The following is a 25,596-nucleotide window of genomic DNA, read 5'->3' as shown; positions in this document are numbered from 1 at the left end:
AAACACACAATTTAAGAGTTATCTTGTAATGACCCACTGCATTAACCATTACACAGAAGCACTGCAATGCTTTTGCTCAAAACAACATGAAACAGAGGGGAGTTTGCTTTATTTTTTTGAAGATGCTATTTTTTCCTGTCCTAAATTGCCAAAAGCCCTAATTCTTGTTTCCATGTGGTATTACTAATGGATATGGAAATGTGTAGTACCAGCATTAATTTGTTGGTTTATTGTAATTTCTTTTTCAGGAGGGGAGAGATTTACCAGCATTGCCTGACTATACCACATCACTCTGGAAATATGAACAGTGAATGGAGTGTGGATACTCCTTTCTTCTACTTCCCCTCTCTTACACAGCCTTTCTTCCCTCCTCTTCTCTGTTTAGTACAAGCAGCACAAATCAGTGTTTCTTTTTCTTTTTTTTTTTAAGGTAGCAGTCCTGTATATATGGCTACAGCATATATAAAACGATTATTTAAAAATATGATTTTCTTTCAAAATTTTTACTCTGTTAACATATGTAAAATCAGCTCAAACAGCTATCAGTTCCTGTCGCTTTAGATAAAATTAAGGCTTCTAAAAAACCTCCTACTGCTTCCTCCTGGTTCTCAGCAGCATAAAACAAAGCTAAGCTACCCTTGAAAACAGTGATGCTCAGTGCTCTGAAGAAAGTGAGTAACAATGTATTTTAGTTCAAAACAGAAATACAGTTTTGAAACCAGTCTCCCAATTGTCCCAGCTTATCTTGCTGAGGTTTGCATGGGCAGAGCAACCCGAGTCCCTCAAGTGGATTCTTTTAAGATGGAAAAAAACTAAAAGATGCACTCCATGAGTATACCTAATGTGCTTCAGGAGATAACTAGAATTCAATCCACTGGGTGATACTCAAGCTAGTCTAAATTACCACCCCAAACTGCATATAACATACACATAGAGATGTCATTACCAACTGGCTTCCCTCTACAGTGCCATCCCTACTTGCCCATGCTACATAGATGCAAATTAAGAACAAGCAAACAAGGACAGAAAATATCTTTAGTAAGGCAGCCCTGTGACCTCGGTCCTACTGTAAGCAGTGAGAGAGGGCGGCTATTCTGAAACAGGACCAGCCTCCTTCAAAGGAAGGGTTTTCATTTGGGGGGGTGGGGGTGTTAAAACAAAACCAAAAAAAAAAAAAGAGAGAGAGAAAATTCCATTATTCTCAAACATCTACATTTGACCCTTCAATCCCTTGATCCTACACAAAGAATTTCAGGAAGCTTTGCTTTCTTCAAAATGCAAGAGCATCTCTATTTTTATCAAAGTCATTAGATTTATTTTTTTTCCTCCTCTAATTTAGGACACCATATTTCTTAAGACAATCAACACTTAAGTAAAATAAACTAAAACTAATAGATTCTTGCATATTTTAAGGAACAGAGGCCTACCTTAAAAAGATGGTGTATTATTAACTGTAGCACATATTTCATATATGACATGAATACCACTTGGCTACAAGAATACCTCTGCAATTTTATAACAAAACCATTAAAGGTTTTAATGATATTATTCCATTTGTATACATCAGTTCTGGTCAGGGGCAGCCAATTACCATCCTGCAATTAATGTTACATACTGAAAGGCAAGTTCATCAGAACAGCAACCACAACATAAACAGGTATTTTAAAACCAAATGTTGCAAGTACTATTGGAACCACATCAAAGTGTAATGATTTTAATTTACCTATTTTGAAATCATTCTATGAAGCATATTTTTGAAAGATACTTTCTAAATGGATGTGGATAAAAACCCCTAAGCTTTATGCTGCCTCAGAGATTTTTAAAATTTAGTATTTTGGAACCATCAATTACACAGCATTAATTGCTGACCAATTAACTGTCATGTTACTCCTGAAGGGGACACACCTAAGAATTTCCAAAACTGAACTGTAACATCTAAACCTCTATCAAAGCACATATATTGGCAACAAAAGGTAAAACATGATGAAGACTTCCTTTAACGTACAGAACAAGAAGTTTTAAAAGAGCATAATTTACCATGTTAGCACTTTAAAAAAAACTACAGTTCATGACATTTTTTGATTCTGAAGGCAGCTTCTTTAGAAACTGTATAATGCTCATTAACCAGTTCCTGAAAGTTTTAAAACACATCTTCTCCAAAGTAGTTCTCTTTCTCATCTCCTTTAGATAAGGATATACAATAGCAATATTATTCCCTCCTCTTCCTTTTAGAGGACAGAAGATAACATTTTCACACTGGTAGCATTTAAAGTTAGTGACTTGGCATAAAGTATTTAAAATTCTTAGTTTGAAAATAGTGGTGTTGGAAACCCTGGAAGAATGATCCCATTAAACCACTTCATAGCTGTGTTCAGGCAGAGAAAAAACTGTCAATGGAGCAAAAAAAAACAACCCCAAAAACCCAAGGTATTGTTGTAGAAAGGTGGAAAGCACTGTGGAGTACAGGTAAAGGCATATTAAGCATATGTACCTGGTAGCGTATATCAAAAGGTATTTTTGGATGTATTAGGTTTGCATGGCAAGGTTTTGGTAGAGGGGAACTGCAGGGGTGGCTTCTGTGAGAAGCTGGTAGAAGCTTCCCCTATGTCTGACAGAGCCAATGCCAGCCGGCTCCAAGACAGACCTGCCACTGGCCAAGGCCAAGCCCATCAGTGATGGTGGCAGCACCTCTGGGATAACGTATTTAAGAAGGGGAAAAAAGTTGCTGGGACAGACAGAAACAGCAGCTGGAGAGAAACAACCCTGCAGACCCCCAGGTCAGTGCAGAAGGAGGAGGAGGAGGTGCTCCAGGTGCTGGAGCAGAGATTCCCCTGCAGCCCGTGGGGAAGACCATGGTGAGGCAGGCTGTCCCCCTGTAACCCAGGGAGGTCCACGGTGGAGCAGATCTCCACCTGCAGCCCGGGAGGACCCCACACCAGAGCAGGGGGATGCCTGAAGGAGGCTGTGACCCCGTGGGAAGCCCGTGCTGGAGCAGGCTCCTGGCTGGACCTGCAGATCTGTGGAGAGAGGAGCCCACGCTGGAGCAGGTTTTCTGGCAGGACTTGTGACCCCATGGGGGACCCACGCTGGAGCAGTCTGTGCCTGATGGACTGCAGCCCATGGAAGGGACCCATGCTGGAGCAGTTCGTGAAGAACTGCAGCCTGTGGGAAGGACCCGCGTTGGAGAAGTTTGTGAAGGCCTGTCTCCTGTGGAAGGGACTCCACGCTGGAGCAGGGGAAGAGTGAGGAGCCCTCCCCCTGAGGAGGAAGGAGCAGCAGAGACATTGTGTGACGAACTGACCCCAACCCCCATTCCCCATCCCCCTGCACTGCTGTGAGGGATAGGTAGAAGAGTTGGGAGTGAAGTTGTGCCTGGGAAGAAGGGAAGGGTGGGGGGAAGGTGGTTTATATTTGGTCTTATTTCTCATTAGCCTACTCTGATTTGATTGGTAATAAATTAAACTAATTTCCCCAAGTTGAGCTTGTTTTGCCCCTGACAGCAATTGGCAAGTGATCTCTCCCTGTCCTTACCTCGACCCACAAGCCTTTCGTTATATTTTCTCTCCCCTGTCCAGCTGAGGTGGGGAGTGATAGAGCAGCTTCAGCGGGTACCTGGAGTCCAGCCAGGGTCAACCCACCACACTGGACCACTGTCTGAAGTAAGGTATTTTAGGACTTACTGAAAAAGTGTAGACCTACCTAAAGTACTCTGTGTACACACAGTATGATTTGTTACATTTCCTTCTACATGTTTAATGTGACAATTTCTTTGTGTGCTGAAGCTATTTTCACACATTACAGTCAGGTTTAGCAATAAGTGCATTCACATTTATACCAAAGTTGAGTTACAAAAAAAAGTTTTAAGTTTTCATAGTGAAAAATATTATGAAAAATGCTTTATCAGAAAGCCTAAGCTTACTTTGTTTGCATCAACTGATTTTTAAAAAGCTAAGTACATGTCCCTTCCATGGGGACCAGGCAGAAAGTCTCTGAGTTAGAAGTTTAGACAAGCAAAAACTACATGCAGTCAAGAAAAATATCTGTAGACCTAATCTGATTGGAAGGAATCAATAGATACCGAAGTTACTCTATCTTAGAGTACTAAACCCATGTAACAGTGGGATGGTGCTGTTTGGGACAATCCTCATTCTCTTGCACCCACATGCTTTCTTTTTCTAGATCTAGCAATCATAGCTGCAGGGCAGCCTTAGCGAGATGATTTGGTGGAAAACTCAGTAAGTAAGAGACTATTCTTTATTGATCAGTGAGCTTGTCTAAACCTTGCCCCAGCTGCACCACTGCAATATAAGGGAAGAGGAAGGAGCACATGGCCAAGGGCAGGTGGAAAGCCAGCCTACACCTCTCAGTAGCCAGCAGTTAAGACTACCTTCAAATGCCATTTCATACCCTCAGCTCATCACTGGCTGCAGTAAAAAGAACAAGGAGAAAAATTTTGGTCTTTGAAGGCCTGAAGTAAAGGATGGAGATAGGATTTTTTTCTTGAATTGCCAGTTACCCTGGACTTACCCAATACAAACTATACAAGTTGGAACAGCAGTTGAAAACCTAGGAGAGCTTGTTTACCATTTTTGAGGATCTGTACTGTAAGAAGCATACAATAAATTAAGATGAGGAGAGGCTAGGTCTCAGCGCTTCAAGTAAGGCCAGAAAATTAACTGTATTTTGTACCATCTTTGCCAATGAGTATTCAAGTTTCCCAGCTAAGTCAGAATACTTAAAGGCTTGCAAACTTCAAAGCTGCAGTGAGATATTAACTAATAATAGTGAAAAGACTAAGTTTAGAGCTCACAATCACTAAACTGCGACTAAATACTTCAGAATTGGTTATTTTTGGCCAAATCACATGCAAAATTCAATCTGGCAAACAAGCCATAGTACAGGCCTTGTAAGTAAAATAAACTGCAATTAATTCATTGCTGCTCATATTGAAAACACTTTTATTTAATCTAAGGAAGGATATGGTTTTCTACTTGGCAACCATAAATCTAATAAATTAAGCCACATTTGCCAGGGTCATGCAGTTTTTGACTTGCAAATTTCATTCTTGATTTTCTCATTAGACATTTTTAAAACATACTTTGAGATAGGCACCAGAGGTGGTATTCTCAAAAATTCCTCAGCCTAACTGAGCTCAAAGCAACATAGATACAAGTTTTCTACCATTTTCTCATTAAAAGATGGCTAGAAATGCATTTGGTATATCTGAAAATCTTGCTCATTTCCACAGAAGTATGGTTAAAGGGAAAAAGAAGAAGAAAAAAAGAAAAAAAAAAAGGAGGTACCTGAAATGAATTAAACCCTTTTAGTCAGATGCAGAAAGTAAGGGGGGGGGGGGGGGGATACAAAAAAGGAAAGACTGACTCAAAGTATTTATGAAGTTCTGATGTGGTAACTATAAAGAACTTGGCACCAAAGCACAGTAATGGAGGGATGAAGAACACATGTTAACATGCTGCAAGGATTCACACCAACACATGAATAAAAATGCCTTTGGTTTCTTTTATCGGAAGATTAACAATTTTCTGTAATTTGAACAAAACATAAGGAGGCTACTGACAAGGACAGCACCCCTACGTAGGGTAAAAATTCTTCTGAATGGATTCAACAGAAGTGCACAGCTATATATAATGGGCAAAGAGATACATAAAGACAGCATGTCATGAACAGAGCTAGTAATACATTACACGATGAGAACCTAAACACACCTAAAGTTTGTTTACTATGGCCATTAGTAAGTACTGCTAATTTTTTTTTGTTTGGTTTGGTGTCGTCATCCACACCCCCCTCCCCGTCCCTGTCCCCCCCAAAGATTTCTAGGTATTTTTTTGCAAATTGCATGGCAAACTTGGCTTTATTTTGGCAAACATTGCTAATCCAAGCAAAAATTACAAAATACTGAAGTAAATGTAGTATTGCCTTTAATTGTGTTTTTGTGGTTTTTTTTCTCTACCATTTACTTTTTCAAGTCTGTTTACCCAACACAGTGGCAAAAATCAAAGATAATGGACAGATTTAAAATGATTAAAAAAAAACTGAAGTACAATGCTAGGAGGGGAGGTTTTAGGGAAATAGAAGACCAAAAATTGTAGTCTAACAACATTGTGAGGCCTGAGAACTTCGTTCTCACACAGGCTTATATTTAAGCAAGTGTGACATTTCTGGGTAAATATCTCAGAAATAGATGGGAAAACATGATTTATTATTCTGCTTATGGATCCACTAAAAATTCCAGGACTAGACCCAGGCCTTTGCCAGGATACTTCAGAATTTTAGAGTACGGGAAGTGCTATTCTCTTTATACTGACACGGTGCTAACCTTCCGGATCTATGAAAGCTAATGGTAGAAATAAAAGTATCTTTTAAACGTTGCATGTATTTTAAAAGTGGTACGGAAGTTAAAATGGAACAATGTTAACATGACATTAAGCTGGCTTGTAGGTCAAGTCTGGCTCAAAGTTAATTGTAGGTAATTTTTTGCAATGAACTGCAGTACTTGCTATTGGAAAACTGCAATTGCAAACCTGATCTTTTTGATGCTTTACTATTTTTCAAATGCAAGCAAAAAATATTAACCTGAATAAACACAAATTCATACAACATTACAGCCACAGTAGCTAAAAGCTGCCATAAGTGCATCCATTTGGAGAAATTCTGCTAGTAATTAGCTTACATCTCTAAAACAATTACTGATTTAAAAGAATATATATGAGCAGTTAGCATAAAACCAGGTACAGGTATGGGCACAGAATTTTCATGATGGACTGAGACAACTGCCCTTTCACACCTTTTCAAATCAGACCACCTCTTTTTTGAAACAAAAAACACTCCCCAGACAATGCTATGCTAGAACCTGCATGAAAGGAAAGTTTGAGGCTTTTATCAATCATGATCACATAACTTTTGCTTTTTTTTTTTTTTTGAGTTGCATTAAGATAATAATTGGTCTGTTACAGAAATTGATCATAGGCATTGCATGAAGAAGCAGCAGCCACCTGAGACTAAACTACCTACCACCACTTACATACTTTACTGGCACTCCTTTGTCAGGTCATCTCTCTCTCAGCATACATTGCTCATTGCAATGTCCCCTTTGTTATCTAGCACTGCAAGATCAGAATGCAAGTTTTTGACAAGCATGCCTATTTTTTCATTGTGCATACATGAGAAGGCCCATAAATGTAAGGACAAAATATGTGGCAATGATAGTGCAATTGCTTCACATTCAGCTTTTGTCTATAAGTGTAGCACAAATAACTCAAGCCTTCCAACACAAGCATCCACTTGGAAAGCTAGACAGCGAGCTTAGAGCACATCAGCTATTGCTTCATGACTACATGTAGGCATGACCTTAATTCTTAAACCGAAATAATCTAACTTGCATCTACTGTGGGGCACCTACATGCATATAAACTGTTAACCTGAAGTGACCGATAATGCTGTTAGATACATGCCCGATATGTGCAGCATCTTTGTTTATCCTTGCCAGCTTGTTTCCGTGGCCCTGTTCTTTCTTAGCCTCTATGAATTACCATATTGGAAATTACTAGCTATTAATAGCAGGCTGTTCTTACCCTGCAAAGACTATATTCTATCGCTTGAAGTGGCATGAAGAGGATAACATTGACACACACCACGCAGAGCATTCAGCACAGAGCTACTCTAGCCATTTCAAGTCAGCTGCATAACGTTTAGGTAATAATCATATGTCTGAATTTGATTTACCCAAATCCATGTTTAATAAAAATTCATACTATTTGGGAAAATGTGTATGAGACTGAAGTAAAGCAAAAATGTGAATTAGATATGTTACAAAACAGGAATGTGACAACAGCAAAACCTGCTATAACAATCTGATGCCGTACTACCTACCAAAACCAGTCATGGACTAGCATTTCATAGGATAAGCACACAGAAAGACAAGAGAGTGGACTGAGATAAGAGCTAGCAATGTAAAACCACTTCAAAATTGCTCAGTCATCAGTCTATTTTGCGAACAGAACCACTAATAAAAAATTGGCTGTATGTACTCTCTTTAATTCCAATATGACGTAACTCCTCAAAAGCAAGAAGCAAAGCGACCCTTATATGACAGACAAGCATCAGTTTTCAGTTTCTCAAATTCCCAGTATGGCTCAGACTAGAATACAGATCCAGTCATTTCTTTTGTTTTAGTTTCAGGGAAAATTAATTTAACATAGTAGCAACAGAATATGCTAATTCATACTGAATCAGATCCTGGATCACTGACATGCTCATCCTAGAATGGGCCTTAAGGGATGAAGTGTAAAAATACTCTATAGGAAGAAAAAAAAAAATCAACAAAAAACCAAACAAAAAAAACCCCCAGGCATTGGCCAGATATAGGATCATTTCAGCCAGGTAAACATTATCCTAGCTTATGCATTAAGTAAGGTATTAGACAAAAGGCCAACTACAGTCCAAGTTCTCCATCATACTGGCACTCCCATAGGCCACACATCTGAACAGGGGTGGAAAGGGAAAAAAGGAATAGTGCTGTAATAGCCAGCAGTGCTTCTTTTGTATAGATTTTTTTTCTGAAAATCATGTAAAATGTGTTTGTAGTTGCAACTGCACAAGAACTGCTGCCATGGCAAACTAAAGAGTCAAATCTAAATCTCAAATTTGTTCAACATATCCACACAGTATCTTCTTTACTTGCCAATATAGATGTCATACTTGCATGTTTTTGCATAATTGAGCAACTGAAGTGGTCATTTCCCTATCTTTTTCCTTTCACCTAAATAAAAAGAAACTCTGCAGCCTAAGGCTCTTTGTAAGAATACTTCTGAAAAAGTATATTCAAAGGAAATTAATTTGCTAAATTTCCAAAGACTTCTGTGTGGGACATGAATTGCTCATTACAATAAATCACGACTTGTCTACAAGCATATAAACAGCAGCCCTTTTAGAAATGCTACTTTCTAGGTTGCAATTAGAATTATGGGAAATAAATCAGCTGAACTCCCTGTTGTTGACAAGTGGGTCAAGTTGAGGTGAACCTAGTTCCCCTCAGCTCAGTTTACAGCTCCCTTCAGCTGATGAAACAAACTTCCTGTTGAACATCTCTGCAGCAAAGTCACTGTCAAACTGTCAGCCAGGCTAACAGGCAGAGAGACGTGAGGATCTGATAAGGCAATTCTGTTTTCCAAGAAATTAAACTAAACAAAAGCAAGGGTTCTGGCCTATTTGACCTCTTATTTTCTTAGTAAACAGTTTCTAAATCACAAAATACAAACATCTGGGGATAGCTTTTAATGTTTTTTGTTGCTTCCTTGTGAAAATATTAATACTCATTTAAATGTGTAATACAGTCTGACAGCACACTTATGATCAGACTGATCTTACTGATCCTAATTAATGAAAAAACTGCACCATCATCAGTAATTCAGGGTTTCCTGGATCAAGTTCCTGTATTTGAAACAAACATTGTTAAATGTATATGAGTTAAAGCAGGTATAAACAGATGTACGACCTGCAGTTTACAAAGCATAACCATTGGGGTTGGAAGATGTGTTCTAGGATATCTGAGGGGAAAATTGAGAGCCTAAATTTTTGCCCATCAACAAAAATCTATCTTCAGAAAATGCATTAGGTTTTAGAAATCTACCCAAAGGAATCCAAACCAAAATGAAGCAGCTCAGGAAATCTAAATCATATTGGAAGACAGACTAGACGTATTCAGTAAAGATTTTCCCTTAAGTCGCTTTTCATCTGTGACAGTTGTATGGTCAGCATCAAATAATGAAAGTTTGCAGAACCAAGGCTATGTCCCTAAGATTTTTTGCTGAAACAATCTTTCAGCTTTCAAAATATAAACGATTCCTCATGTAGCTTTATTTAAATGCATACAAATTCTAGCTGCACCTTTTTAAAGGAGAAGACACACAAATTCACCCTTACAAATATAAGAACAGAAAAGTGCCATTATATCAACTTGCACAAACACTGTATAACCACAGTATAATAGGATTTTTAATTTAGTGTTCTGTTAACAAGCTTGAATTTCATAATTGCATGCCTAAGAGACATAGAATCATTTAGGTTGGAAAAGACCTTCAAGATCATCGAGTCCAACCATCATCCATGGCCACTAAACCATGTCCTGAAGTGCCTTGTCTACGCACTTTTTGAATACCTCCAGGGATGGTGACTCAACCACTTCCCTGCGCAGCCTGTTCCAATGTGTGACAATCCTCTCAGTAAAGAATTTTTTCCTAATATCCAACCTAAACCTCCCCTGCCGTAACTTGAGGCAATTTCCTCTCATCCTGTCTCCAGCCACCTGACAGAAGAGACCAGCACCCACCTCACTACAACCCCCTTTCAGGTAGTTATAGAGAGCGATCAGGTCTCCCCTCAGCCTCCTCTTCTCTAGACTAAACAGCCCCAGTTCCCTCAGCCGCTCTCATAAGACTCGTGCTCCAGGCCCCTCACCAGCTTTGTTGCCCTTCTCTGGACACGCTCCAGCAACTCAATGTCTGTCTTGTAGCGAGGGGCCCAAAACTGAACACAGGACTCGAGGTGCGGCCTCAGCAGAGCCAAATACAGGGGAAAAATCACCTGCCTGCTCCTGCTGGCCACACTATTTCTGATACAGGCCAGGATGCCGTTGGCCTTCTTGGCCACCTGGGCACACTGCTGGCTCATATTCAGCCAGCTGCCAACCAGCACCCCCAGGTCTTTTTCCACCAGGCAGCTTTCCAGCCACTCTTCCCCAAGCCTGTAGCGTTGCATGGGGTTGCTGTGACCCAAGTGCAGGACCCAGCACTTGACCTTGTTGAACCTCATACAATTGGCCTCAGCCCATCGATCCAGCCTGTCCAGATCCCTCTGGAGAGCCTTCCTACCCTCCAGCAGATCAACCCTCCCTCCCGACTTGGTGTCATCTGCAAACTTGCTGAGGGTGCACTCGATCCCCTCATCCAGATCATTGATAAAGATAATAAACAGAACTGGCCCCAATACTGAGCCCTGGGGAACACCACTGGTGACCTGCCACCAACTGGATTTAACCCCATTCACCACAGCCCTCTGGGCTCGTCCATCCAGCCAGTTTTTCACCCAGCGAAGAGTACACTTGTCCAAGCCATGAGCCGCCAGCTTCTCAAGGAGTATGCCATGAGACACAGTGTCAAAGGCCTTGCTGAAGTCCAGGTAGACAACATCCACAGCCTTCCCCTCATCCACTAGGTGGGTCACCTGGTCACAGAACGAGATCAGGTTGATCGAGCAGAACCTGCCTTTCATGAACCCATGCTGGCTGGGCCTGATCCACTGGTTGTCCTGCACACGCTGTGTGAGTGCACTCAAGATGAGCCGTTCCATATTCTTCCCCGGTACAGAGGTCAAGCTGACAGGCCTTAATTAATTCATTGGTTTTGTTGTTTGGGGGTTTTTTGTTTTGTTTTGGTTTTAATTTTGCATCTGAGCTGTTTCCCTAGAACAATGCTAATAATGCTTACACATAATTCTTGTAATCTCTTCTTTGAGAAAACTGTAGTGATCAAATGTTCTGGAGAAAAGCTTTGACATCTGGCATGATGGCATCAAAAGGTACCCTTTTTTCTTGCTACTACTGGAAGCCTCTCCACATCCAGCTTAGCTGTTGATTGTACCTATCACAGGTTGAAGTCTTTCAGAAGTTATGCAATTTTTCCAGCTACACTCCCTCAAAAATATTCTGCATAAGGAGGAAGAAAGGGCAAATAAGCAGTTCTGCATTACAAAGCTGAAACTCCTATGCATTAAGGGTTGGGCTTTTTTTACTGAAAAGCATTGAAAACACTTCAGCACATGCATTTAATACGAAATTTCAACAGAGAAATGCATATTGAAATGCTACAGAAGGCAGCTGTGACCTGCACTGCATCCGCATTAAGAATTTGATTTCAGAATTTAAAAACTAAATATTGTATTTTAGTCCCTTGAACTCCAGTGTTATAGCTTTGAATTGATAAAGAGATTAAGACTTCAAGTCTCTTAATTTTCTACAACAGCATCAAGGCCATTCTTTCTTAGTACTATTTTAATTCATAATTTTTAACAACATAAGCTACAAGCCTGCTTCCTTTCAAGCCCTTAAGGGGATCACTGGGAAGAAGACAAAAACCAAGCCATTTTGGTTACAGATGAAAAGTGGCACCAAGAACTGCATGAGTCATCCCAAGTTTTGAGTTCATAATTTATCTAAAAGACTGCACTGATAAACTCTAATTTTAGGTAAAAATAACACTCTGATAAAGATAAGAGATGCAAGACAATATTACAGCTATTATAACTTTTTAAAATTGAGAACATAGTAGTTAATGAAATAAATCAATTTGCTTTCCCTATTGTAATTTTATTAATATTTTTCACCCTCCTACTTGCTCTCCGACCTCTTAATTTATCAGGAGATCAGTCTCCAAAGGCTAGAAGCCTACGCTTGAATAGACAGGACAAGAGAAAAATCACTCAGTTGTGTTCAGTCTTTCTAAAACCTCACAACATTTATGGTTTGTGTTAGCTTTCTGTAAATCCTACTAAGTCTTTGCTGGTCCGAAAAATAATCTTACAGGATAACACATATGTCTGCCAGCACTACTTTTTTTCCATAGCAGCAACTGTTTGGAAACAGAACGCTGAATTTTTTAGAGTATTTGATACTCTACATGCAAAGCAGATTTGGTTGTGAAAAAAGAAAAAGTAACATTTCAATATTTGTTCAGGATTATTTAGGATTTTGAAGTATTTAAGAAAAACTAGGATTTCAACATTTTCAAGATATTTAAGCCTTACAAAGAAACAGCCTATTATCATTTCTCTTAGCATTTAATAAAAACTCAGCTTAAAAAGAAAAGTTAAAGAATGCCAAATACTGATTCTTCTTAGTGTCTCTTCCTACGACTACCACAACATTCTTTAGTATTTCCACTAAATCCTTTAATACTTCTCTTCTGTAATTGAACCTATCTAGATTTAGGCCAAGATTTTCCAAAACTGATCAGTAATACATCAGTTCTGGGTGGGTTAATAGAGATGTGTAGGAGTTAAGATTCTTCACAGGAAGAATCTTCAGATGTCTCAAGAAGAGGTCTTCCTTACCAAAGCACGTATGTTTGCACTTGTGCAAAAAGTTGTCCTCTTAAAAATTATCACATTAGGCAGGTAGCTGAAAGCCATCAACAACTTTTGAAAATATTGTCATCTGAAGGGCAGGTCACAGGTTAATCTGCCTGGGGCAGTAATACAGGTGGACCACCAGGTGAGACAGAACTACCTTCCCTTTTCCCTGACACATGGAAGTGGCTATCAGTTAGCAAGTGGCCTGCAAGTGGGTTGAGAGAAAATTGGTACTTCTGCAAAGGAGTGGTCCTAAAGCCAGCAGAAGTGCTAGCTTGGCTGAGGCTACGAGTAGATACAAGTTTTCTTCCTCCATGGTACCCATAACACAGGATCAATGATCAGGAGTGCTAATCCTGCAATATACAGTAGCTATGAAGAGCAGCATAGTGGTAAATGTCAAACCTATTGCGGATGGCCTAGCACTGTCACTTTCTTATCCAGCACAGTCCCTAACTAGACAGGACTGTGGCAGCCCACAATTAACTTTTACCCGAGACACATTTTATGCTTTAAGAGTGTGCGTGTGTGTGTATGTATATATATACACACATATACACACACACAGAAAATAAATACAAAGATATATATATAAATGGCACAGACAACTAAGCTAATCTCACTGGCTTGTTGCATTTTCCCTATGGCAAGCAGAATATAAAGGCCGTTTGATTTCCCAACTCAGAGTGTACTGAATAGTCATATAAATAGTACAGTCTGACTATGGGATAAGGCATCATAAAATCAAGTTTTTAAGTCATCTTAATATTATCTCCAGTTTAACATTTCTTTCTTTTCTGGATTTGTGGTCTAAGCAGTTTCATCAAATACCTCCAATTCTTGTAAAATACATTTGGAGCCATCTTTTGCAAATATACCACAACAATCCGCTAGCCAGTCCCACCTTGTGACCAATGCAATACAGATTTTGGGCTCATTATACACTTTTAGAAGAGACTGCGAAGAAAAACAATATTTTTAATATTAAAAATTCAACCATACATGCAGATATTGTCTTTTCTTTTATACTGTATTTAGTAAGTGCAAAGTATCTTTACCTGACAGAGCATCTTGTGCTTCAAAAAATGTGCTGAGACCTCCTTTCACATAAGCTAGGCTCCCCTCATTTTTCTTATTGGCTTGTTTCTTCAAATGCACAACAGCTGTTTTGAGCTGATCAAAACTGAAAACAAACAAGAAGACCCCCCGTGACATTCAAACAACAAGTAAGGTCAGCTAATGAATAAACAGAACATTTTACTTGGAAAATAAGGCCAGCTACTTTTGCAACAACTATTAAGGACTGAGTAATTGCTAAGGAGTGTGCTTCTCGATAATGACAATTTACTCTTAGTCCAAAGAATTTTTGTTTTTTAGTTCTAATCATAAATGGAGGGCTCCTATCACTTGTGATGGAATAGACTTCTTTATAATACAAATTAGTCAAGTAACTTTTTCTAAACATGCAACGTTGCTCTTGGTTAACTGTCTGTACTACATTAAATAGGTGATAGTACAATTCACTACACTTAGTATACTAGATTAACTACTGGGATGCTAGAAGTCTCTAATAATGACATTTGTTTAACTCTGCAGCTTAGTTCACAACCCTTTTTCACTTTCAGTTTCTGATTCCTTCAGTATTTTTATGTTGGCTTGGACATACAGTTCAAAACTGAACACAGTATTAGTGCAAAAATAAAGAGAACTGAACAGATTCCTGCTTTATGAAAGTATGTTTTTATATGTAGTCTCCTAAATTATTTTTGAAAGACACTTCACAGGGGAATATTAATTGCCAACTCATCATTGTTGTTTGTATGGTACGTTTCTTTTTATCTTAGTTTCCTAATGTTTCTAGATTATGGCCAGTTTACATTTGCTTTCACATTTTTATTTTTTGCAAGCAGCTGCAATTATTTTAGAAGTGTTAGGTCATGATTGATTCTTCATTACTTGCGTATCTTTTTGTTGTTGTTGATGATGAATATGATCTCAGTAGTTATGCTACTGGATTCATTATAAAAGCACTATCACAAACAAGCTCAGAAATACAAACATAACACATGATTTCCACCCTTAAAGTCTTTTCTCCTACCTGCAGGCCAACCCCATCTCTCTAATACAAAAGAATCAAACAAAAATCTGCACTATACCTCAATGAGGAGAGGGAAACAATGAAGTAAGGAAATTAAGACATAAGGCAATTCCACCAATAGTCTTTGCCCACTTTAAACAGCAGTATAAAAAGACATATTAAGAGAACAAACCAAACTTTAGCCCAGGCACTGAGAAGGCTATCACCATCTGCTGGGAGACAAAACACACTGGTGTAGTTACAGACATTTTCCTTTTTATACTGGTGATGTCACAACATTTTGCTTTATTTCCTGTTTCCATCTGCTGGACAGAAATCACATTACTCAATAGCTGGATTGGTCTACTTGGGCATATAAGAAGTACTTACCAGCAGCATTTTCAAAATAACAAAAATCTGTACAGCTCTCTTTTTAAGCACCGCTTCATGTTATCTGATGATCTCATAATACTTCTAAATAGTTTATTTATATTTGTCAGGATATTGCCAGGAGTAAAAAAAAATTAAAAAAAAAATTTAAAAAGTTATTTTGATTGCTTAAAAAGAATTTCCTTCAAGGAAAAAACAGACATAAGCTAACCAAAACATCAGCACACTACACATTTAGTACTCCCAATACGTGAGGTTACATAGAGGACAAGAACTAAACCATTGCTGTTTGTTTCCGGAAGAACAGCACAAATGATATGGGGCAGATAATTATACAATTCCAGAATATTTCTAAGACTACACATTTTGAAGTGAGAAGAAAAAAAAACAACAGAAAAAACAGATTTGCCTCTTCTTTTTTTAAAAAGCTATTTATAATTAGATTCAAAACATGACTGGATTCAACCTACCCTTTGAGCCATTCTTCCTGTTGAGTTTTGCACAGCTTTTATACCTTCAACAACTAAGATTTAGATTTTATAAACCAATATAAACTGAATTAACATGCAAAAAAACAGCTTTCATTTAAAAACAAAAATTAATACTTTTTATTCCACTGGACCGAGGGGACCATGACTTGAAACTGTTCACACACAGAGACACAAACCAATGGAAGGTTTTTTTTCCAAGAAACATGAAGTACTTAAGCTGATACTAGAAAAAGTGTTAAAAATGTTCTTTCTTAATAGGCAGCTTGAAATTTACATGAGACTGGACTTTCAGGTACTGACGCACTGGCACAGTACAAGTCAAAAACGGGCCATACCAGCTGATGTAATTATTTAAGTTATCAATTCATAGTACTGATGACCAGAAAAATCAGTGTTTTTACTGATAACTTGTCATATTAGAGATATAACCATTACTTTATGCTGTTGTTCATATTCCATGGTAATTCTGATAGAGTCATTTAATCAGTTCTAAGAAGTCATTTAATTAATTTTCTCGATCCACAGCATCCTTAAATGTACCTAAGCCATCTATGACAGACAACTGTCAAATCAAATCTCAGCACTCTCCAGTGATGGTGATTCTGCAGCTTTACAAGTTACACTGTCCCAGGGCTTAAGCAATCTAATATGTTTTTGACCTGCACCTAACCTAAATCTCCCCTGTTGCAAAGTGAGATAGCTTGTTCTGTTCTTGGTAAACCATGAGCAATTGATGGCTATCCTTGAACTGCCCATTAGGTATTTCAGAACATGCATTCTGTATTAATTTTGTTTCTTTTCTAAAAGCACCTAATTCATTCAAGCTGTATACCCACATATATTTATATACTCCTATTTTTGTGGCCCAGCTCTCATCTTTCTTAAAGTAGTGGCCAAAACTGGACAGAGCACTTCAACTGCAGCTTTAATAATGCCAAGCAGAATAATTATCCTCACATCTTACTTAACACAGTCTTGCTGATACACCCCAGAAGATGATTTGTACTAGACAGCCAATGGGTATTCATGGCATGTTACAAACACCAGATTGTCTTCCGTGCTACTGTTGCCCAACCCCACGTGCGTACTTTGCTGCTTGCCTTCCCCACACCCCTCAGTCTTGCACTCAACTATTTCACAACTGCTACAGCCGAGGCTGCCCCTGGTTATCACATCCCCTGCCTTGCCTGCAAGAATCAGATTTAGGAAAGCAGCACTCCAACTGCCCACCTAACAGCTATGTTAGAAGTCATTTCCAGAACTCTGCACAAGCCTCCTGGATTGCCGCCCTTACTGTAAATATCAGGGAGGTCAAAGTCTTGTACAGGAACCAGGGTCTGCTCTCTGGAGACTTCAAGATGCTTAAGGAAGACTTTGTTCACTTCCTCATCCCACTGCAATCTCACCCTTTCCAGCCTGTTGAACAAGCTCTCAACCATCCTGCTACCTGCTCTGTAAGAGGGACCAAATATTATGCAAGCTCTTCCTTCACACAGAGGTCAAGTCCCTCTCTTCTTTCCTGGTTATCTTTCTCAGAAGGCCTCTTCCCATCCATCACAGAACACCAGGCACATGAGCTAACCCACTTTATTCCAGTGATATGATTGTCTAATCCCATGTGTGGAGCTCTGGCTCCTCTTACTTGTTTCCCAGGCTCCATGTGAGTGTGTAAAGGCACCTGAGGTTAGACCCTTCCAACTGGTTTTGTAATTCCCAACAGCACTCTCAATGCTATCGCTGAACCATACATGTAGCACTCTGTCCCTTAATTTGACTGCAAGCTGTTATCACCATCCCCTGATAATCCTAATTTGAAGTCCTTGTCACCAAAGTGCAAACCTGCTGGCGAAGATGCTCCCACCCCACTTTTCAAATGAATCCCATTTCTCAGTAGCAGTCCTTAATAATGGATCCATGGCTACTGAATTAAAAAAAACTCCCTTTGAAACCAGTGGTACAGCCATCTGTGAACGTACAGGATGCATCCACTACTACCTGAAGCTTTCCCCTTCACCTGTAAATCAAAGAGAATATCTGGGCTCCCAAGTTCTTCACTTTTGTCCCCAGGGCTTTGCAATCACTCTTGATCTGTTCTACATCTCTCTTGGCAGCATCACTGGTGCCCACATGAATAAGCAACAAAATGGCAACAGTGCAAAGGCCAAACAAAGGAAATTTCTTAAGAACAGCTACATCAAAAGCTGTTTGTTCTTTCTCACTTTATTATCCCCTCAGCTTTTTTAAAAGCCTGATGATCCCTGAAGTTATCAGATTGTGATAGACAGAATTCATTTTGAATCACACCTCTTTTAGTTGCTTGATTTCAAAAGATGCTATCACTCACTACCTGTGTATTAGGTAATAATGTTCTCTTGCTGTTGTTTTGGCTCTTCAGTCTACCATCACCCTGAGAAGAAATTAAAGTATTTCCCAAGTAGATTAATCGTTATTTCTGGAGCTCCTAATACCAACCCCCCAAAAACCCAATCAACCCACACCTATTTCTACCATTAGATAACAAACAAATATTAAATAAATTTGCAAAGTGGTATTTCAAAATGCTAGTTAGAACCTAGTTGTTGAAAACAACCACAAAAAGGCTCATCACCTCTACTAAAAATAGCTTCCAGTATTATCCGAACACCAGCTGATATAAGTTTCAGAACTCAGTTATACTTGCAAAAATACATTTACGTAATGCATTCATGTAAGTACGTATTATGAACTAGATTTAAAAAGAAAAACGTTAATGGTCAAGATTTCAAGAGATTTATCTCAAAGATCTTACTCACTTGTCCAACTTCTTTTACTATAGCATTTTCCACAAGAGTTAACTAAAAGCTAACTGGTATTACTAACAGTTTTACTGTTAGTCGTCTGTTCAGTGCGCTTATCCTGAGCCTCTAGTCATGACTTAAGCTAACATCTGGAGTTTCCACTCAAGGCCATGCTGCCTAACTTCTTGATTCATAAAAGGCTTTAGCCTGAAGAAAGACAACTTCCATCTGATGGGGTGGGGTGGGGGGGTGGGAAACACGCCATAAGTTAGGTCTGATTAAAAAAACCCGAAGTTTTCCTCATAACCACATTGAACAGACTTGTTGATTCAAGTTTCTAACCAAGCAGAAACACCACAGGCAGTAGAGCCTACAGGACTACTACTGTAAATGTCAGCCACCAATGACACATCTATTGTATAATGAAATAACATAAGTGACTTGCATTGTAAAACAATTATTTATATGATAGCAACAAACCTTGTTGTTGAATGATTCTCAATCAGGTACCAGGCAGCAGAAAAGTTTTCACTAGTGAAATCAGCACTCATCCCAGGAAACAGTGCCTCTAAATCTTTTTGAGGAAATCTGCCTCTGAAAAATGAATATTCATTTCTTCAGTGAGACATATTCTTGTGAACAGTTTACAGTTAAAAGCGTCACATGAAAAAAAAAAACCAAACAACATGTTCCAACAAGATGTCAATATAAACTTGTATCTCACCATGAAATTAAATCTGGTTTTATAGACACATGTAGTGTGACTGGGAAAGAAAAAATTGAAATCTAATCTGAGTAAAATTAGTTTCACAATTTTGACTTCACCATTACACACATGACAAATGCTGCCTGTACAAAATGCTTCTAAAGAAAGAGAACTGCTGCCTTCAGAAAATACAACTAGACACACTCACCATGATACTACTAACATTCAAATGCAGGACCACTAATGCTGAATGTACTCAAAGTCAACTCTACCTTTTAAACAGGAAAATCAGTACACCAAGCCAAGTAAATCAGAGAGAATATTCTCTATAAACCATGAACCAGTATCTATCCAACTTTAAAATGACAGGACATCACCAGGTTGACAGCTTGTAAGGGATCTTGCACCATCATTGTCTATTGGTCCATATGCAGTACAAGTCCCACAGAAACATGAAAGAAGATACACAAAGCATACTTCCATTATATACAAACACTGAAAGAAATCCTGAGTTATAATCATCCTCTTGCAAAACAGAATACACTGATCTGTGTGTTCATAGTACGCAAAACAAAGGAAAAGCGGGCATGTCTTGAGTGAGAAACAGCATGTTTTGTTTGTTTTTATTCAGTCTTACAATGCATAAAGATAGCATACGAGCCAATTCCTTGTGAAAGCATATTCTCTACAACAGCACTTTTTGAAACTACAAGTAGCTTCTAAGATACTCATACAGAAAATGTATTCCATTTATTTTACGTCAGTGTAATAAAAATATTTAAAGAACTCTCTGATGAAAACATGACAATCTTCATCCATCAGTCCAGACACACACTTAACACTTGGCCATATTCATTCCACCATGCACTCTCAGTACATCACCAGGTGCACTCACCACTCTATACTTTACCACCAGCTGCATCCCATCTTCAGAAACTAATCGTGACAAATAAGTTTACTTTTGGTCAGCCCTGAATTGGTCAGGCAGTTGGACTAGATTATCATTGTAGGTCCCTTCCAACTGAAATAGTCTACTCTATTCTAAAAATTGACTATGTCATTTTTGGATCACATCAAACTCAACAGTCAATAAAAACCCTCTCTGACACTCACAAGCTAGGTGAACTCTGCTATACGATGTACACTGTACACAAATGCAAACCTGCCGTACTTTGTGTTTGAGATCAAACTTGGGTGGGGGTAGCAATCCAGAGTCAGCTATTGGAATTACATTTAATACGTATGAAAAGCCATTTGAATGGACACGAAAGCAATGATTTGTTAGTTTTGGTTTTTCTGTAATCTAAACTTTTCAAGATAGCTAAAGCTGTTTTTATCACAAAAAGCAAACAGCAGATTAAGTGAAGCAAGTCTAAAGGCTGACGCATTAAAAAGTATAATTGCACAGAAACAAGAGTTGTTTTCTAACTTTCTATTCATATCCAAATGGCCATTAGCACAAGCAGGTACAAAGGACCTACATACATAATGACATGGCACAGGAGTCTTTCATCAGTGGCACCTGATTACAGCAGGGGCATGAAACAATACTTTTTAAAAACAAGAAGAAAATCAAATGAGATGGAAGGAAAGTGATGACAGATACGGAAAGTAGAGAGACAGGAAAAATAGTGTGAGAAACAAATGTAGCAACTAAAAATGAAGGTCCCAACATTTCTCTGTTTTCAAGGAAAAAGTGATAGTGTTAACATAAAAATTTATAAACGTAAGTAGCAAGACTCAGGATTACCAATGACCTTGAATTTCATGAATGCCAGCTAGTGAGCAGAAAATGCTGATGGATATAAGAAGAAGAAAGTTTGAGTTTATTCTTTCAAGACATTTTAAGATATTATTTTTCATTCAAAACAGTCAAAAGTGCCCAATAGGCATATTGAATTTGCCGAATAGTACTTCACATGCGATACACGGCATGGCTGTCTAAAAAAGCTTTTCTATTAAATCCACACATGGTGGCATCTTTGTGGTCAACTACATTTTTTAATGCTAAAAAACAAAAACAATAAAAAATTTTCAGTTACGTCAGAAGAGACTCAGACCTTCAGTGCAAGCACTAGATAAGTGCATGCACAAAATACAGAAGCAGAATTTCGTTAGTATTTTTCAGAACTTTGAAGTTCTCAGAAAGCCATTTTCTCATTTTCTCAGAAGCCAAAAGAAACAGATATAACACAAAAAGCACGCACACTCAACAAATATACCATTACCAAATGCTGCTTATGATTGCAAGTTTGTAATACATATGCATGACAGTTTAAGCTTATGCATGAGCTATACAATTCCTGGGGGGACACACACGACTATTTTCTTTATATAGAGAGATAAAGATCAATAATTTAGCTAGGGATGTAATAAATTCCTGCAAATGAGTTTTGCTCACAGCTAGTGGGACAGAAACTAGGGGGGGGTTCAGTTTGATGTTTGACTGCATTAAAAAGTTATTAGGAGCTTTCTTCCAACAGATGTATTTGTGCAGAACCATGAATTAGCACTGCATTTATGGGTGCTTTTATCTGTGCGGACATATTTTAGACATAGTCACAACAGTAGAAACATGAATGTGAATGTGTGCGGTATGTTAACAATATATTATACTCTGTGGTGTAGTATCCTTATTTTTATCATAAATTTTACCAGTAGTTTTTCCACTAACAGATATGGGGACCTTGGAATGACTTGCTCCAGCTGTCTTCACAAGAAGCTGCTCACTAAAAAGTTCAAACTGAAAGCAACTGTATTTCTAAAATGTCTGGCCAGATACATACAAAAAGAGACTGACTCCACATACACACAAGTTTGTTTCATTAACTTCCATTAGTAAATTAAATAAGTCCTTGAAAGTTGTTCTCATGAAAACTTGCTTACTGTTTACTTATAAACAAGCACATATGTGACTTGAGAAAGTATTTCTGTTTTACTCATTTCAACATTATGGGGTGAATATGAACTAGTAGCAAAAGCTGACACCATGCTGACATGCAATGAAATTGTTGATCATTTTTCTGTTGATTTGTTTGTTATACAAGAATCACTTCAGGAAGCAACTCTGAATACTTAATCACTGATTAAAAAGCAATCACTGTAGAAGAAACTGGGAACCACAAACTGAACCTAGACGACCTCAGAAAAAGAAGAGAGACGTTTACCATCCTTGACAACTCCACGTATTTTGCTACCTTTACAATTTCAGCAAAGGTACACATATTGGATTTATATAGCAGTACTTTCTGCTAGGCAGACTATTTTATTTAATACAGAACCAGATCCAGTACTAGACCTCTAGTAACATTTTAAAGTAGTCTTATTCATCCATCAGTAGCAATTTTAACTATAAAAGTAATTAAGATTTCACACACTGTTTATATTCATGAGAACTATAATAAAAATAAATTTGGTTTCAAGCCACTATACATTTTCACTTCCCTCAAACATATTTTGAGTATATCTCATACAGTCACGCAGTATTAGATGTAGTGGTCCTTACTTCCACATAAAGGGCATGCACATCTAGTTTGGATTCAAAACACATAGGGTACAATCAATTCACTTGCACTGCATGTCCCCCATCTACACAAGTCCCTCCCTCCACTACCCCAGACTTTAGGTTCTGTATAGGCTGGTACTCAATAAATCTAATTTAACATCACAGCATATATTGGCTCTTACGAATTCTGCTACAGAACTTGTGCATATACAGGGCATTTATATTCTCCAGAGGTTTAAGATTAGTTGCAATCTCCATGGGTAAATCACAGTCTCCAAGGAGTCACAACTGAGTAACAGCAACAGAATGCAATGGATACTAATGAACAGAGCCTGACTATGAACGCAGCTTAGCAAGTTGCAATTTTTCTGTAAAGATTATTTTGCTCCCAGAGTTTCAGAATCTCATAGTATGCTTTTCAGCATATATGACAATATTTGCAGATTAAAGGCAGGTCCCAAAACAGGATACAGCCACCAAAAGGTAACTTGAACCTCAATTCCACAGGAGTTTATAGGTCAAAAGGAGCAACTTTAAATAAACACAGATCCTGAATAGCAACCAGCATAAACAAGCTCCAGCTAGAGCCGCTGTACACGCCCCCCTCTGTCTGGTACCAGTCAGACTCCTACAAGCAGGCTTTGTACCAGCTGTACTGTGTTAATAATACATGCAAGAAGACCAGCAAAAGGGATACTGGAGTAGACTAAACCCGACAAATCAGAAGGTGTTAATGAAGGTGTCTCCAACAGCAAAAAGACAAGGATGCACTCTGGCAATTACTCCGTAGTAGCATTGGGTTTATCAGAAATATGACAACAAAACGACAACCATATTTGAGATATGGCAGAGTGTGATAAGAGAAATCTACTAAGAGATTATAGGCTGGTAGCTGCAACTGATGTATCAGCCTTACAAGCAGAAAGTGTTACTATATTTTTAAACATCATAAAACTAAGACTATATACTACTATATACTGCATCTCTCTCCTGCAGGTTTCACAATTTCTCTGCATGCACCTCTGCGATAAAAGTTGCCACAAGCTTATCACATTCAAGGATGAAATTGACTGCATTTCCATACAAGCCGTTAAAAAAAAAAAAAAATCAAAACTTCCAGAAAGTCTTTTCTTATCTCACAGCAGCAAACTGGCATTTACCATTAGGTGGCAGCGTAAGATCATCTGTTCCCTCCTCCCAGATGAACTGTTTTGGAAGCTGTCGTGGGAAGAGGGAGCATCTGTATTGAGTGGGTGGATACAGAAGTTTGTGGAATGTACTTAGCATGTCAGCATTTGCTTTCATGTACGAGATGGATCCACCATAATGACCTCTGCTACATGCAAAACAACAAACACTGTTCAAAAATTTTCTAACCACCACTAGGTCTGACTGCTGTTACTGCTTTGCAGAGAATGGATTTTCTTAGTCTGACAGAGTAGGTAGAGGATGCAGGGAACAAGGACTTGTCGAGCAGGAAGGGAGAAGTATGTGGTACATCTGAACAAGCAATTCAGTCACAAATCTTACGTAGATCTAAATTTTCCACCAACAGATTTTAACCAGTGCTTTCATGAAACAGGCATCACCTATTTTCTCTTCCAGAATTTTGAACAATCCTATGTTGGTAGGACGTAACATACCAACCTCCTCTTGTCACAGTTCTAAACTGCAAAAACCAACCCAAGCACTGCAACATCGCTGTTAATGTTAGAATTTTCATACCATGTTTCCACATTTCTCAGACTGAGGCAACTACTCTATATACTCCTTTTCTTCCTGTAAGCTATTTAAGCCTTCTGTAAGGGTTTCTGGCTACAACTGTATAACACCACAGTCAGGATTATTCCTTGGGGAGGAAGGTGGCACAGACCTGCTTTGCACTTAAAAAGCCAGCATAAAGATGGTGACAGAAAACTAAAGCTTTGTATCAGCCTTTACTCCATTCTGAAAATTAAAGAACTAGAACTCAAAGATTAAATATTTCAAATACCTACTCTCTGGTGTGAATGAAATACTTCATAGCATACACACAATATACACTAAGTGATAGCAATGTAAAAAAACCCTCATAGAATTGGATCAATTCTGTGTTTGAAAAGATGAATAAACAACTGTTAGCAAGGCAGGAGAACAAATGTGAGCAAACACTGTATTCTACAAATACATTTGTGCCCTTAAGGATCACCACTGAAATGTAAGTTTAATTACAATATAAATGATTTCACTATTTAGCAACTGAGACATATAACAGTTAAAATACCTTGACTATGTAAAAAACACCCAGGAGAATGAGTGTATATCCATAGTTCTCACTTTGCATCCTTGCAACATTTGAATGCGAATATGAAAAGAGAATTCCAGTGTATATTTTGAGTATACATTACTCCTACAATATATCTACAGGCAGTATTCTAATTATTAATTGAATGTGTTAGACCCACTATTATCTATTTCCTTTAATTCACAGTTCAAACTTTTTGTTCACTTTAATTGGGAGCGACTGG

The 25,596-nt window shown here is 38.4% G+C and overlaps 1 protein-coding gene across 2 annotated transcripts in view; it reads right to left on the bottom strand.

The window, feature by feature from the left end:
* EXOC2 (exocyst complex component 2) overlaps nt 1-25,596 on the bottom strand; it is a 137,298-nt gene that overhangs the window by 86,810 nt on the left and 24,892 nt on the right. For both annotated transcript variants that reach the window (XM_069808981.1, XM_069808982.1), the window contains exons 5-6: nt 19,359-19,472; nt 14,202-14,326 (exon numbers count right to left, since the gene is read on the bottom strand). In XM_069808981.1, the coding sequence (XP_069665082.1) occupies nt 14,202-14,326; nt 19,359-19,472 (239 nt within the window). The remainder of the gene's footprint in view (nt 1-14,201; nt 14,327-19,358; nt 19,473-25,596) is intronic.

The sequence above is a fragment of the Haliaeetus albicilla genome, chromosome 21, assembly GCF_947461875.1.
Source record: "Haliaeetus albicilla chromosome 21, bHalAlb1.1, whole genome shotgun sequence".
In the NCBI taxonomy this organism is placed as follows: domain Eukaryota; kingdom Metazoa; phylum Chordata; class Aves; order Accipitriformes; family Accipitridae; genus Haliaeetus; species Haliaeetus albicilla.
The sequence above is the reverse complement of the archived record's forward strand: the minus strand, read 5'-3'. Positions and strand labels throughout refer to the sequence as shown.